Source organism: Thalassophryne amazonica, chromosome 4 (assembly GCF_902500255.1).
Source record: "Thalassophryne amazonica chromosome 4, fThaAma1.1, whole genome shotgun sequence".
NCBI lineage: Eukaryota > Metazoa > Chordata > Actinopteri > Batrachoidiformes > Batrachoididae > Thalassophryne > Thalassophryne amazonica.
In genome coordinates, this window is record NC_047106.1 from 84,939,030 (window position 1) to 84,956,013 (window position 16,984).

A 16,984-nucleotide genomic window follows, 5' to 3' on the forward strand; every position below is an offset into this window, starting at 1 on the left:
CGTTTTGTTGTCCAGCAATTATATTGCAACTTTGAATTGTTAAAGTACAATTTACAGATCTTTTTTCATCCTGCAACATAAAATACTGAAAGCTAAAAAAAAAATCATATGTTGAATTATGACATAAAACCAGGTGTAATTTGACATATACGTATTTACATTTTTACCATACATGTTTTGTTTTAACCCCTGCTGCATGTTAGTTTTAATATGTTGCAATAAAGCTTCTGTAGGTCGAGTGTACACCTGAGTATTACCCATTGCTCAGATATGGAAAATTCAGTTTTTTGTGTTACATTGACTGCACATTGGACAACCCCCTTCTTGGTTTAAAACACCACCAGACATTACAGCATTTTCAACATGTTAAATATGTTTCAACATGAAACATGTTTTCAACATGTTTTAAGATTCTGCTGAAAAACATTTCCCACTTTGTACACAGCTTGCTCAGTGTTATACACAAACTCACAAAAATGTTTTCGGTTCTTGGAAAGCTAAAATCAGCACAGGATTTCTGCCATTCACAAAAACCCAGACGCACAATAAAAGAAGAAATTGTTCTCCCTATGTCTGTGTGGGTTCCCTCTAGGTGCTGTGGCTTCCTGCCACCTCCAAATGCATGCCGGTTTGGCGAAGTGGTGACTCTAAATTGATCTTAGGTGCGAGTGTGTTTGTCTGTCAATATGTCTGTTGGGTTTTGCACAGTAACCGCTGGGATAGGCGCCAGCCCCCACAACCCCCCATCACCCTTAACATGACTGAGCAGGTTCAGAAAATGGATGAATGTTTCATATTGTTTGAAAATTTGGATTGGCCTTCTTAAACTAGCGCCACTAAATGTAACACTTTTGCTAACATGAAATTATAACCACTTATTTTTGTTTCCCAACAGATTGTTAGATGAGGGGGTAGATCCAAATCATCGCCATCGTTTAGGATGGACTCCTCTCATGGTGGCTGCCATGAACCGTCAGCACAGGTGTGTGTGTGTTTCCTCTGACTTGCTATAATGTAGGTCTGATGAACACAGCCTGCTTTAAGGTTTCTCAGGCATCCGTGTATAATACTACTTCTCATCTGTGCCGTTACTCCAGTTGTTACGGTGTGCCTTTAGAAGTGCAAAGTGTGACTTTCAGACTGACAGACGGTCTTCACCCATTCCTCCTTCTGTCTGTCCAGCAAATTAAATTAGCCTGCTGGCCCCCCAGAACACAGAGAGGACTGAGGTTAAGGCTGGACCAAATCCAATTTACAGGGATTTTTTGTGGGGTCTGGGGTACACCATAAGGACTCTAAAAGTACATTTTTTTTTTGTAATGGGCTTATGTATTATGTGAGAGGCATTTGTGAAATTTAAATATAAAAATGGCTTAAAATAAGTTTGCTTTGAAACTCTACTTGCTTTGATAGCTGTTGCTTCTTGAGGTTATAATTGAATAGTGTATATAGTTGAAGTCTTACTAAAGAATTGATATTTTTTTTATTTTTTTTTATTATGAAGACAACATTAATATATAATGTTTTGGCCAAATCATTTTAAATAATGTACAAGAGGAATCTGAGATTTCTGATGTCCGCCAATCCAGATCACCTCCAAAATTCAGTGGACTCTTCCATGCCCTAATATTCTATCCGTGGTGCAAATTTGGTGAGAATCTGTGAAGTAGTTTTGAAGTAATCCTTAAAAAGCCTATATAAAGTGAAATCTTGAACCAGAATCCGGATCCAGATTGCCTCCAAAATTTAATGGCGTCTTCCATGGCCTAATATCTATCTGTGCTGAAAATTTCATCAAAATTCATGCAGTAGTTTTGACCTAATCCTTCTAACGGACAGACAAATAAATAAATGGTAGTGATTTTATTACATCCTTGGTGGATGTAAAAATCTGTCTTTTGTGTTAGTATGTTTACATATTAATTACAAAGGCATGCGGACAAGTGACAAAGCAAACATCAGTAGACAAGGTGCAGCTGCTTCCATACTGTATCTGTGTTCTCAAGAATACAATTAAATCAGTTAATTTCCAGATATGTTGCGGTTTGGTTCCACCTGTTCCAACTAGTTCAGCTTGCAAGAAAAACCCCAAACCTTGAAACTCCAAAAACTCTGCAACAGATTTAGAATTTTGATGATGTTGCCTGGCTGTACATCTGAGCCATGAGAGTAGTAACAACAAGATTTGTCACATAAACCTAAAATGCTTGAAAATATTGCTTGAAAATATGTGTTGGCAACATACTGTACTCTATGCAGGACCATTGCTGAGCTGCCTCACTCACTTGCTTTTCTTGGCTATCTCAAATAACAGTCTGTTGAGATGAAATTCTCCCTAAACTTTCTTCGTTGATCTTGACAACAGAAGAAATGACCATAAAGAAACATTCAGTTTTAACACCTTGATGTAGCTGTTATCAAAAATTATGATATCACTTATGATTGCTTGGCAACTGTATTTGAAAATGACTGACGTGTTTTCTATTGCAGTGCACAGTGTGACTTAAATGTGAGCTAAACTGGTCAAATTGTATGAAAATACGTTCATTTAAAGTTTGACTTTACTTTAACTGGTATGAAAAGCAAGCACTCCTGAGTAAATAAGTGAATTTTATTGACTAGAACAACCCCCCCCCCCCCCCCCCCCCCCCAAAAAAAAAACAAAAAAACATTGTGACTTAAAATAAGATAAACTACATTTTAAGGCCCAGTCACACCGGGGGTTACAACCACCCTGTCACAGGTTCAGGACAAAATGTGATAGGTTTGCTCGACTGTCACAGAACAAAATGGGTGTCGGAGGTGTGATATTGCTGAAAAAATAATCAGCTCATTTGTATTGATTGACCATCCTCACTGTTTTTCATTTGTCAAAGTTTGTGAAGGACTGTATTGTTAATGGACATCTTTATTATTGGTCCAATATCTCAGAATAACTAACCTGTGCTGGTATTATTTCATAACCTGTAATTCTAAGATGGTTTCATACTTGTACTGTGTTGGCTATTTACTGTAACTTTATTTCTCTATTCAGATACTGAACATTACTGTAGAAACATGACATGCTATTATCCTTAGTGATCATCATGTCTGTCTGTCCGTTTCTGCTTGTTAGCGTGATAGCTCAAGAACCAGTTGACCAATTTCTTTCATATTTAACATAAGGGTGTACTTGGGTAATCCCTGACACTTTGAATTACTGATTTGTGGGGACCGAGGAGATACGGTAAGTGGACTGCATTTACGTAGTACTTTTCCGTCTGCCTCAGAAGGTCAAAGCACTTCATGATTATGCCTCCCATTCACCCATTCACACAGACAGACTCACATGCCATGCAAGGCACTCACTACACACCGGGAGCAACTAGGGGATTAAGGACCTTGGCCAAGGGTCTTTAGCTTGTACTGCTGTGCACATAATCAGCCTACCGTTGGGGATAGAGGTATATTATTGACAGGATTGTCACAATGTGTATCTTTGCTCATAAATAGTCACACTATTGTATTTCACAAAATCTTCTCATGAAAGTCTCATGAAATTTCTTCAGTGTATTGCTCCCACATTCAGGAAAATGCATTTCAGAGCATCTACAACTCTTCGGCTTCTAGGGCCCTAGAACTCCAACCCCTGTCCTGAGGGTGTACTTTTTCTGGATTTTCTCTTCCTGAATAACATACCTGAATATTTCATTCATAAAATGTTGTTGTTGTCCATTCGGCTGCTCCCGTTGTTTTGTTTGGGGTCGCCACAGTGGATACAGCCAGATCTGCATTGGTATTTGGCACAAGTTTTACACCAGATGCCTTTCCTGACGCAACTCTAGTGTTACCTAGAGAAACACACACACAGCCACTGGTGTTCCAAAGAGGTCTCCCATCCAAGTACTAACCAGATCCTGCACTGCTTAGCTTCTGAGATGTGACGGGATCAGGCTGACATAGAGCAGACTGGCTGCTTATTTCATTCATAAAATGTAAATTACGGGAATACTAATTATTAATATGATCTGTTTATTAATTGGTCAGTTATGTAAATCATGTTAACCCACTCTTCATGAATGACGGCACCACAGTTGCAGTGATTCAACGCTCACTGAATGGTTGAGTTTTCGAAATGTAAATTATATGTTATGGCCTTCAGTTACCAGGTCCTGATGTAAATAATCCCTTAATGTCATATTTTAGGTTGACACACTTTTTGTCTCCATTATCAGCAAACCAACTGGCTAAATGTATGATGCATATTTTGGAAAGACAGCTTTAGAGTTCTCCTCTAGTAGAGTTCAGGAGCTGATACAGTAGTCTGTGCCCAAGTCTACTGAAGGTGTTGTGGAAGATCATAATTCCAAAAACATTACTAAGGCACTTAATTTTCTCGCATCCAACCATATGGCAGAGATTGCATCACTATTTATTAAGCACATTTAGAAATTAAATTTGTTTATAGTGTATCTGTATGTGCACATTGTGTACTTGTACTCTGTGTGTGTCACGGCACTGTCGTGTGTGTGTGTGTGTGTGCGTTATGAGTGCTATAACTCAGCAAGCCAGTGACACTCCTCTGTGTTTAATCCCGTCTTCTAACCCCCAGTGAGCCGTCACTGCTGCAGGGAAGACTGAACATCAGTTCACACACATCATTCATGCAGACGCACGCTCACAAACTCACACACTTACAGATGCACATGTGAATAAAAACATACTGTAAACACACATTCACACGCTTGTACGCATGCAGACAAACAAGGGGAGCTTCAATCAAATATCTTGCAGACTGTCGATTACTCAGTCACAGACAACTTTATTTCCAGCCGTTAAGTGAAAACACAGGGCGCATTACTCATGAAAAAGGTTTCAACTATCGGCAAAATCTAACCATAGATCTTACGGTTGAATTATTCTGCCTCTTGAGTCTCAGCATGCTTTTATTTTCTTGTGTCTGAAACGATAAGCAGAAGAATTTACACATTGCCTTTGGAAAATATGACATTTCTCTGACCATTAGAAAGTGACGAGTCCACTGGCCTCTTGTATTCAGGGGTCATGGTGTGGCTATGTGGGGAAAAATCGGGTGGAGTAGAAGGGTGGAAGAATTAAGGGTTAAACATTTTGAGTCTGGCACTGTTTGCCTAGCTTTGATGCAAAACTAAATCAGAGAGGTTAAGGTCCAGGCCCTGTGTGTGCACTCTTTAACACACAATGCCCATCTCTATCTCTCTCGCTGCATTCACGTGCACAGTAAGAGCTCACCCATGTGAAACCCCTGTTGACCGTTTCGACCTGGCAGCCAATTGAGTCAATGGGAGGGGAGACAAAAAACGATGGAGGGATGAGTGGTTTAAGAAAAAGTAGAAGGCTTGGTGGCAATAGAGTATTGCTGAGTAGGATGAGCATGCATCAGATAGTTGAAGTACAGCAGAGTAATACATCCTCAGGTAATAAATACACCAATCACAGTGATTTAGTTATTTATGAAAAAAGCAAACATAAAATACAAGAAAAGTGCTAGTGCACATATAGACCCTGTGCTGTCTGTAGCCTTTAAATGTGAAATTTGTAATTTGATATGGATACACATTCATGACCATCCTGCAGATGCCAGTGTGTATCGTCCTTTTGGTTTGGACTTCAGAACAATGAAAACTAGGGTGTTGCAAAGGTTTCATTCATTCACTTTCTATGCCTGCTTATTTCAATTAAGGTTCACGGGGGGATTGGAACCTATCACAGCAGACATTGGGGGAGAGGTGGAGTACAGCGCAAGTATTCACAGCCCTTCACTTTCCACATTTTGTTACAAGTCTTATTCCAAAATGGATGAAATTCTTTTTTTCCCTCAAAATTCTACACACGCTACCCCATAATGTCAATGTGAAAAAACTTTTTTTTTTTTTGGATTTTTGCAAATGTATTAAAAATGAAAAAAAAAACCCTAAGAAATCACATATGAAACGTACAGAATTATTCACACCCTTTGTTATATGGCTGGGGGGGCCCTGGCTGCCTTTTTGTTTCTCCCCTTTGTTTCTCCTTCCAGGTGGCTTGCATGTGGGACTGAGTGGCTGTGTTGCTGAGGTTATCAGGACCTCACCCTGATCACCTGCGGCTCGTCAGGACTCACAGCTGAGGTGCATCTATATGGATTGGAACATGGTGGCATTTAAGACTGGAGTATACAGTGTGTGTATTTGCCAGAGACTCGACCTTGTGACCAGACGGGTGAGATCGTCGTCTCGGGAGCCATCTCATCATCAGTGGATGCAGAGAACGTCCAGGGTTTGATGCACGGTCTGTGAAAGAGGAGGGGGTGAGGTCTCACGCTCGTCAGCACACTTCCTGAGGTACGTTAGATTTTGTGACTAACGTTTATACAGTCAGTAAATGTGGTGTCCCTCACACCTTATTATATTGAGCTGTACGTTAGTCATGTATCGGCTTCCACTGCAGTGGAGTTTTGTGAACTGGATGTTCCATGCCTGCAGGTTGGGAAGCTGATTAGTAATTAAGCCAGGAAGTGTTTGCTGTTTATGTACACCTTTGAGTGGTCTCTCTGTGTGTAGAGTGTGGACTCACATAATGGTTCCTTCTTTCACAGACTCGGTTTGTTGCGACCACCTGGGGGGTGTCGGCGGGGTCCTTGGGTCCGAACGGCTTCTGGCTCCAGACCGTTAGCGCTGCTGGGAGCGCACCGTATCACCACCACGCCAGACCGCACACTCTTTTGTTGTTTTGTATCACATCACTGTTATGTATTAAATTCAGTTAGCCTTTGTACCGTGCTCTGCTTATTTCATACTGGGTCCTTCAAACGCTGGTCGGTTCTCCGAGCTGCGTCCGACACATAACACCCTTTGCAGAATACTTTGTTGATGCACCTTTGGCAGCAATTACAGCCTCAAGTCTTCTTGAATATGATGCTACAAGCTTGGTGGACCTATCTTTGGGCAGTTTTGCCCATTCGTCTTTGCAGCACCTCTCAAGATCCATCAGGTTGGATGGGGAGCGTCGGTGCACAGCCATTTTCAGATCTCTCCCGAGATGTACAATTGGATTCAGGTCTGGGCTCTGGCTGGACCACTCAAGGACATTCACAGAGTTGTCCTGAAGCCACTCCTTTGATATCTTGGCTGTGTGCTTAGGGTCATTGTCCTGCTGAAAGATTAACCATCACCCCAGTCTGAGGTCAAGAGCAGTCTGGAGCAGGTTTTCACCAAGAATGTCTCTGTACATTGCTGCATTCATCTCAAGACTTCAGTCTTTGTCTCATCAGACCAGAAAATTTTGTTTCTCATAGTCTGAGAGTCCTTCAGGTGACTTTTGGCAAACTCCAGGTGGGCTGTCATGTGCCTTTTACTAAGGAGTGGCTTCCGTCTGGCCACTCTACCATACAGGCCTGAGTGGTGGATTACTGCAGAGATGGTTGTCCTTCTGGAAGGTTCTCCTCTTCCCAAAGACAAATGCTGGAGCTCTGACTGAGGGACCATTGGGTTCTTCGTCACCTCCTTGACAAAGGCTCTTGATCGCTCAGTGTAGATGGGTGGCCAGCTCTGTGAAGAGTCCTGGTGGATCCAAATGTCTTCTATTCATAGATGATGGAGACCGCTGTGCTCATTGTTACCTTTAAAGCAGCAGAAATGTTTCTGTACCTTTCCCCAGATTTGTGCCTTGAAGATCATGCCTCAGAGGTCTATAGACAATTCCTTTGACTTCATGCTTGGTTTGTGCTCTGACATACGCTGTCAGCTGTGAGACCTTAGCTATATGTAGACAGGTGTGTGCCTTTCCAAATCATGTCCAGTTAACTGAATTTATGCTTGGTGGACTACAGTTAAGCTGTAGAAACATCTCAAGGATGATCAGTGGAAACAGGATGCACCTCAGCACAATTTTGAGCTTCATGGCAATGGCTGTGAATACTTATGCACATGTGATTTCTTAGGATTTTTATTATTACTTTTATTATTTGCCAAAACAAACAAACAAACCTTTTCACACTGTCATTATGGGGTGTTGTGTGTAGAATTTTGAGGGAAAAAAATGAATTTCTTCCACTTTAAAATATGGCTGTAACATAACAAAATGTGGAAAAAGTAAAGTGCTGTGAACACTTTCTGGATGCACTGTAATTAGTGGTTGCTGATGTATTTTATTACTAATTATCCCTCTCACTCTGCGAGCCAGCGGGTGCATTTCCAGAAAACGTCTTGTTCTGCATTTCATGCTGTTTCTTGGAGTGTGACGTGCATTTTAGCAAACGCAGAAACATTCCCATGGCCGACAGAGTGAAAGGAACTCTGCTACATCCCCTAATGACGCTTCTGAGCTTTCATTCGAAAGCGATGGCTCAGATTTACATAGGATGTACAGAGAGGAGACGACACACTTCACCCCAAAACTCTTAATTTTTTGAGAGTCTGATGGATTTTGGATCCTAACGTGTGCTGACTTTGCTGTCTGTGTCACACAACTATTTTACTGCCGCCGTGAACGCACATGTGGAATGTCTCCACAATGCTGTTTTTACAGAATGCCTGAATATGCAGATGTATTTCTTACATTAGAAAAGATGGAATACATTATTTTTCAGGAGATAATGAACTTTCTAAGGTGACAGAATCATAAGAGCACGCCAAAATAGCGGAGATGATCCGGGAGAGAGAGCCGCTTTTGGAAGTGGTCAAGAGAGTCCAGTAGCTGTGACTCATGGGAAGTGGGCTGAAAACACCTGTCCACGCCAGCTGGGAGTGTCCTTTTTCTTCATCTTAATCTTTCTCTTCTAAATCAGGACCACAATGGGAAAACATCTCATGCTGGTGGCCATGGTCAGCTGCTGCACACAGAGGTGGGCTTAATCACAGCGGAACAGTGGAGGGCATCTGTCCACAGGAGGATGGCATGAACCTGGGCATAGTTCTCTGGTTGGCGGTTGTGCGGCAGCTGTGCGTAATGGTGCCAGTCGGTGCTGCTTTGATGGTGTGGACTTGGACATTATTCTTCGGCTGGTGATCCACACCATCCGTGTGTGACTGCCAGTCAGGACCTCTTTGATGGCGTGGACCTGAACATTATTTACCGGCTGTGATCTGTGCACGACGGCTTCTTTGATGATGTGGACTTTACATATTTAATCTTGGAAATCATTCTACAAGTGGGTGAGTGCCCTGTTCAGTTTATTTCCTTTTGTATTTTGTTCTCGTCAGTGGAGCTGGTAGGCTTTGTTATTTTTATTTTACATTGAGAGCGTCTCAAATTTTGGATCTTGATGTGTGCGGAGTCTGTTTTCTGTACCTGAGCAACACACTGTTTAAACCCTGTTATAGCACCAACCATGAACATACATGCGGAACTCTCCACTTTTTTCGGTTGCCTGATCACACAGCTGTATTTGTTAGATTTTGACACTTATATCGATGACAACACTTATCAGCATGCACAAATCTGAGCCGCTGGCAGAGACTGTTTTTAACAGGATGTGTTAATGACTAATGGACGTGCACGTGCACTAAGTGTTCTCACAATGGAGAGTGGGTGCTGCTTTTACTGTGATTTTATCAACATGAACAGTTATCACTTACCCACAAGTCATCATAACACAACATCGCACTTTTGTAAACTTTGCAATTCATCTGCGGTTCCATTCTTAACGTTAGCAGCTACATTCCATTCAGACTCATGTTGGAATGGTTCCTTAAAGCTACATAAATGCTGTGAGAAACAGTCAAAATGATTACTCACAAGTACCCCGTTTTTAGCAGTCTCCATAGCTGTTTGTTACGAATGGTGTATACTTTTAGACCGGTCACAGAAGTGCACAAAGTAATCCCGGTGTATCAAGGAATGTACTGATCCACAATTTTTCACTTCCTATCCAATCCCGATACCTGAATTTGGATATCTGCCAATACCAATACTTTTCCAATCCGATACCAGAGCTCTGTTTGCTTTAATATTATCATTATTGTTGATTTTATATGAGGATTTTCTTAAAAAAGAGACTTGACAGTTCAGCTACAATTTGCCAGAAGGTGTATCTAAGATGAAAGCCTAGATTTGATGTGTTGGTGAAAGAATTAAGTACTTTTATTTTTTTTTAAATATACTTTTATAGCCTTATTTTTATAGACTTAAATAGAAAAGACAGCTCTCGCTCTCTCTCGCTCTCTCTCTCTCTCTCTCTCTCTGTTTTTCTCCTCAATTTTTTCAATTTCAATGGAGCTTTATTGACATGGGAAACATGTTTACATTGTCAAAGCAAGAGTAAAAATTAAAAATTAAGTTCTCTCTCTCCCTCTCTTTCTGTCTCTCGTTTGCTTTCTGTCTCTATTTCTCTCTCATTCACTCTCTCTCCCTCTGTCTCTCTTTCTTGCTCTCTTCCTGTTTTTGTGCTGTGCAAACTTTGAACTTTTTGAAACACAAAGCCTTTCAACTGTAAAATAAACAGAAATTTTCTAAATATATCATCAGTGACACTCACGCGCAGGATTTTAATGGTGATTCCCCCCCCCCCCCCCCCCCCCCCCCCCTTCAGCAGACAGAATCTCTGTTCGGCTATCCTCCTCATTTGCACTCTGAGCTGGCATTTCACAGCCTTGGGACGCTGAAGTGGCTAAATTTTCAGCACACATTTTCAGCAACAATTTAGTTCCTGATAAGGACACAGAACACAATGTGCTGTTAAAAAAAAACAAAAAACAGAAGCATGCAAAATTGCACTAAAAGAAAATCCTCGAAACTGTGAGGCCGTGAAAGGTGAACCGCGTTATAGCGAGGGACCACTGTATTAATGTGCTTTTTTATGACTTACATTTTTTTTTATTTTCTTCCAATATACAGATAACATCAAGAACAACAAGAAATACATAATAATTTCTTCCCCAATATAGAACAAAATCCCCCCAACCCCACTCCCACCCACCACCAACAGGGGTCATCTTATTCACAAGAAGGAAATAAAAGCGTAAACAAAGTATGGCTGTGAATTACTCAGTCAAATCTGAAATAGGTCTGTCATGTTACATCAAATAACAAAAGGAAAGACCAATTAAAGTGTCAAGTAAAAACAGAAAACAAAACAGGGCAAGGAGTAATATTCTCATAAGCAACATATCTCCCTCCTTTTCATAATTGTTAACATAGTATCCATTTCTTTCCTTTCTTACCCTTCTTTTTTCTCTTTTCCCCATGTTTTCTTCCCCCCTTCTTTTTCTATTACTTTGGAACCGATATAGCGTCACGGTACCTGCTCCACTTCATAAAGTACTTGTCTATTTTGTCCTGCATCCTGCCACTATTAATGTTTTTAACATTTTAACTGTTATTTATGACTAATATATAACATCAAATCACATGAAATATAACAAAATAATGAAACTGGCTAACGTTGTGGCTCTTGCAGTAGATAAAAAATATTACAAATCTTGGCTTATTATTAAACACTTTCTTTATCACTTCAACAGCACATGACAATGTTTGTGATTGTTAGAAACTGTATAATTACTACAAAAAGATTCCAGTCATGGTAGACAGACGATTAGATGTTTTAAAAATGTTCAGATTTGTCATTTTTAGACCGCCCCCGTGGTTGCTCTGCTGCCTCGCCATAGCAGTTGCCCTCATACTACATTTTTCTAGAAAAATCCTGCTTCATGATTTGATTTTCATAATTCATAATGCATTGTTACACCCCCAAAGTTAATGTTGTTGAATAAATCTCCCTGTAAGCCAATTTCTGGAATATGATCTGCATTGTGGTAGTGAGACTTTGATCCCAAATGTCTGCACATCCATAACCAGCCCAAACATTTAAGGCCTTAAACATGATCCCTGCTGTAGTACTGCACAGTGTATCTGTTTTTGTAAATGAAATGTCTTTACTGCTTCTGACACAGGTACCACTTTCCTCTTATCTTAGATGTTCCAAACAATTTTGAGTGGATTTAGTTAAAAACACTACAACTAATACTATAGTAATACTGTTGATTATTTGTTATGAATACCTCAAATCAATTCTTTGGGTATATAGTTGACCCCAGGTGTGCATCTGGAGAGATAAGGTCCACTCTTTGAGCAAGATGGTAAACCACATCACTAGTCATTTTGGGTGTCTGTTGTTGTGCAGTGAGATAAAAGCCTCTGCTCCATACATCTCTCGTCCAGGTTGGGATGGGAAAATAATGCCAGTCTGCAGCAGTGAGGTTGGTACCTGCTGGCAAACATAAACCTTGACATCAGTGGAAGGATTTAATCTAAAGTTAGGAACACTGACCTGCTGATATTGTCTGGCTGATAAAATGTTACGAATCTTGGACCAGTAGAATTGTACAAAGGATTAAAAAAGAAAAATATTTAAAGATGGTACACACACAGTAAAAGTAGAATTGGTAAATTGAGTATTGTATAAACATTCTTCATCAAAACAATACAGCACATCTTAGATCTCTCCAGGGTATTAACAGGTGAACAGTACACTGATTAGAAAGATGTAAGTCAGCAACTGCATGCTTCCCAATTTAGCAAGGTCCATATTAAACATTCTCACACTTTAGCTCTTAGGAATGAAACATGAGTTGTAATAACTTTGCATTACATGATTATAAGAAGTATGTGCAAGTCTGTTATTTTAATTTGTGGTCCAGACCTGTGAAATAAGAGTTTTAACCTAATTAACCTTTGCATGCCTTCAGTTCAGTCTCAAATTAGTGCTGTAACTCTCTTCCTAAATGTTCTAAATAAAGTTAACCACTTGTTCATCACTTGATTAGTAAAACTACAGTGTTTTTAAAAGCTCATTAGTTTTAGCACTATCCTTTATAATTAAATCTGTTTTGCTTTCATCTTTTCAGCTAGAGTTCTCACTTTCATCCACTCCTCCTTCTCTTCCTGCAGTCTGCAATTTTGTTCTCTTTAGCCCCCCCATATTTACATTTGTGATGCCATTAACCCTTTTCAGAGCGTCTCGTTTCTTCACACAGTCCTGCCCAGCCTCGTGTGACCAACCATACTTTGAGTGTGTCTGTAAGCGTCTCGGAGGATGTGTCAAAGTGTTTGTAGAAGTGCTTGCAAGGGTGAGAGGAGAGCCCTAGTAGGTCATGGCCCCTCTACTCCCCCCCAGCCACAGTGATACAGTAACAAAAGGGGACCCCCCCGTAGGCCTTTGTAGCCTCTCGGCAAGGTCAGACACAAAGGCCTGGCCGGCCTGTTCTCAGCCTCACTCTCCCACAGAACCACACATGTTCTCTGGAGCTGGCACATACGACCACACTGATCAGTCTCTTTTGATTTAATCATGTTAACTGAGACAAAAGGAACCTTCTCAACCACCTCCTCCTCTCTAAGTGTTACTGATTTTAGATGTACCGGTGTAACATATGGACATAGACAATAACGCTAGTTTAAAAAAAATTATCACTTATTGTTTATTATATGATGCCTAAATAAATCCTTGTCATTTCATTGGTGGATTGTATGTCATATGACATTCATTGACCCATTGTATGAGTGACATTTTGTATCATGCATTTTTTGGTTTCATACATTTTGCTGTATTGAATGACTCCATTCATGTTTCATAAAAATACTTCCATGATACGATGTTTGCAGGGACGTCTTTAGCGGCCATAGAAGTGCTGTCAAGTGAAAAATGGGACAAGTTTCTAATTGCAATTTTTTGCTGAGTTGAAGAAAATAGATGCTTCCACACACACCACTGAGTCATGATGATGATGATGGCTCACATGATGGCTCAGATTTCAGTGTAATTTTGCAGAGATGCTTCTGGATCAGCAAAGAGTTTCTTGAATTTTACAGGCAATCTGGATCTGTTTCAAAGAATTTCTTGTATCTCACTACCGCCATACAACATCACAAAAGATCTAATGTGATGTAATTCTGACTGCACTGACTTTCTACAGTGTGTATTGTCTCTGCTCTTCTAGATGCCTCTGCCAGTAAATTGTTTTCTGCTCCTTTTTTTGGCCTGATTATTAGCAGAATATCTCAAAAACCCATAAATAGATTTGAATTCAATTTTGTGGTGGGCTTGATTCAAGGAAGAGTTGATTAGATTGTGAGGTAAATGCAGAACCAGTGTAGCTTTTAATTCAGGTACTTATGTTTCTCACTGATGTCCATGTTACTTTGATGAAACGGCACCCCCACAGCACAAATAAACATATGACAGTTTGGCATTGTCTCAGTTAATGCACTTTATGAATGCTCTGTGGTTTGATTCTGACTTGGGATATCAAAGTTGATTTATTAAGTTTTTACATCAGCTGCAACTACTAATATTATTAGGTGTTTAACTAGAGTTGCTCTATAAATGTATCCACCATATCTTACAGTGAATAATCATTCTGCTCCATTTAGACCATTTCAAGGCTGTTGTCCCCCTGCCTTGACCAGTTATCTGAAAATGAGCCATTCTTGCCACCCAGGTTGTACTGCAGGCTGCAGTCACAGCCAGGGTTCATGTTTCGGCCATCGATTCGTTCTTTCTCCCTGCAAGCATAAATTGTTGCACTAGCTTTTGTGTGTTTGCATGCATTCACATGTGCGTGTGCGTCTCAATGTCAAAGCCATTACTCATGTTCCGGGTAGTAAATGTGTGTGTGTGTTCTGGAGACGGAGAGCCCGTACCTGGAATGTCTGCTGGGTCACAGTGAGTGGTGTTGCCAAGGTACTCGCTGTTTATTCTATAAGGCGGTACGCTTCGTTGAAGGAGTACACACATATACCAGTCCAGCAGATAGACCCCCCCCCCCCCATAAGAACCGGAAACGAGCCCAACCCCTACCCCTTTAATTTGCACGTGTACATGTTGAAGTAGCAGTAGTGGCTGTAAAGCTTAAATATTACAATGAAAATCCTGTGTGTATATGTGTGTGTGCACCATGACTTTGTTATAATTCCTACATGTCTTTTTGTGGGAGATTGTTTTTTTGTTGTTTGTTTTTTGATGTGGTAAAAATTTTTATCTTTTTCCAGTGTAGTGAAGGTTCTCCTTGAAGCTGGTGCCGACCCAAACACTGGAGATTATTTCAACAATGTTTATGACACCTCACGGGAGAAAGGAATCCACTCACTGGAAGGTGAAGACACACTGTGTGATGGTGTGAAGTTTGTATCTGTGTGGTTGCTGTGTTATAGGAGCCAATTTATGGGACATCAAAATTTGCATAATGATTTGCATATATGTATATAGAGTTTTTTTTTCCTCTTGGATGATTTATTTAATATGTTCTCTGAGTGTATGTTTTCTTTTCCTTTAGAGCTCTGTGATGCACAAAAACCAAACAGTGTCCCAAATACACGTGTGTGCGTGCGTGCGTGTGTGTGTACACACTTTACCCCCTTCAGTTTGTGTTGGGTTTCTGTAGACATATTTATATGGGATATGTATATTGCAGACATTTATATGGCTGTCAGGTTTGGGTCCACGTGGGGCCGGAGTTGCATTGGGAAGCGTTTCCCAGACGCACACTGATGGATGGGCTAGGGGGGCCTGCGTGACGCTTTATTGGGTTAGCTATGATTATCTCTCTATCTCTCTTTCTTTCTCTCTCTTGCACACTCTCTCGCTCTCTCTCTTTCTTGTTCTCTCTCTCGTATATGCTGTGGAGAGAAACTGTCGGAGAGCCAGAGGAAGCAAGTACAATGGACGGAGGAATGAAACAACTAAAGGAAAGTAAACGGGCAGGATAGAAGGGTGAGGTTAAAAAGACAGGAGCGAAGGAATGAAGATGGGGAGCATTTGGAGGGATGACACTGGGAAGGAATGATGGAGAGGAAATCAGGAAATAGATGAGACCAAGTTATTGGGATAGAGTGAGCAGGGAGGGAAGATGAGAATGGAAGCGATGAGAATTGTTGATGGATAAGGAGGAGGAGGAGAAGGAGGTGGGAAAAAATAAAAATGGATGATGGAGTGGCAGCACAAGATGAGTGCCCTTATGAAAAAGAGAAGTAAGGAGAGAATGATGGACTGTCTCTATTAGTGAAGAGTACAAAATAAGAAACTGTAAAAAGACTCCCATCTATTCCCTTGATGTTGAACATTTATATAAATGCTTTACTGTGAAACTGTGAATGTGAACATTTCTAAAACTGGCAATGAGCAATAAAATTTTGTGGTCTACAGTGTCATTTTCAGTTTTAGGTTTCCTTTTTTTTTTTTTTTACTTTCTTTTTATTGCATTTTCAGGACAAAAACGGGAGCGAGAAGGCGTGAGATAAAAAGGAGTAAAGACCGGTTGCTCACAGCCATACATTAGTACAAAAACAAATGTTATATCTGGCAAGATATGAATTCCATTTTCCTCAGTCTTTTAAGCATTGTTCAGTTCTTAATATCAAAGTGTAAGTTAATTTTTCCAAACAATACCGTATATTTAATCCACAATTGCAGTAAAACTGCAGGTGGATGGTGAGTTTACCTGCAGCCACCTCCGTGTGATGACTTTTTTTGCTTGCACTGAGATTATTTTGTAAAGGTATTTGTCTTGAGATTTCAGTCTATCTGGCATTTTGGCCAGAAATATGAGTTTTTGGACTCTTAACTTTTATAGGTCCTTTTGACCATGATCTCCGAAAGATAAAAATAACATCAACAATAATTTGTTGACTGATAATCTCTGTTTAGTGCCATGGTTAGTATGTATTGTCACACATCAATTTTACATTTCCAGTTGTTGAGATATATATGTATATCAATAAGGTTGGGTAGGATTACTTTGAAAGAATACATGTGGATTACATGTATGTATGTATGTACGAGGTCTATTGGACAATAAACCGACCCTTTTATTTTTTTTTTTAACTATATGGATTTGAATGACGTGCGATTCCACCAATCATGCTTGAACCCTCGTGCGCATGCGTGAGTTTTTTCACACGTGTCGGTGACGTCATTTCCCTGTGGGCAGGCCTTGAGTGAGATGTGGTCCCGCCCTCTCGGCTGAATTCCTTTGTTTCACACGCTGCTCCA

General features: G+C 40.4%; 1 protein-coding gene across 1 annotated transcript in view; it reads left to right on the top strand.

Annotated features, from left to right (window-relative positions):
- Nucleotides 1–16,984, top strand: part of clpb (caseinolytic mitochondrial matrix peptidase chaperone subunit B) — a 128,828-nt gene that overhangs the window by 32,799 nt on the left and 79,045 nt on the right. Inside the window, exons 3-4 of the mRNA XM_034168191.1 lie at nt 896–982; nt 14,986–15,089. Of these exons, the coding sequence (XP_034024082.1) occupies nt 896–982; nt 14,986–15,089 (191 nt within the window). The remainder of the gene's footprint in view (nt 1–895; nt 983–14,985; nt 15,090–16,984) is intronic.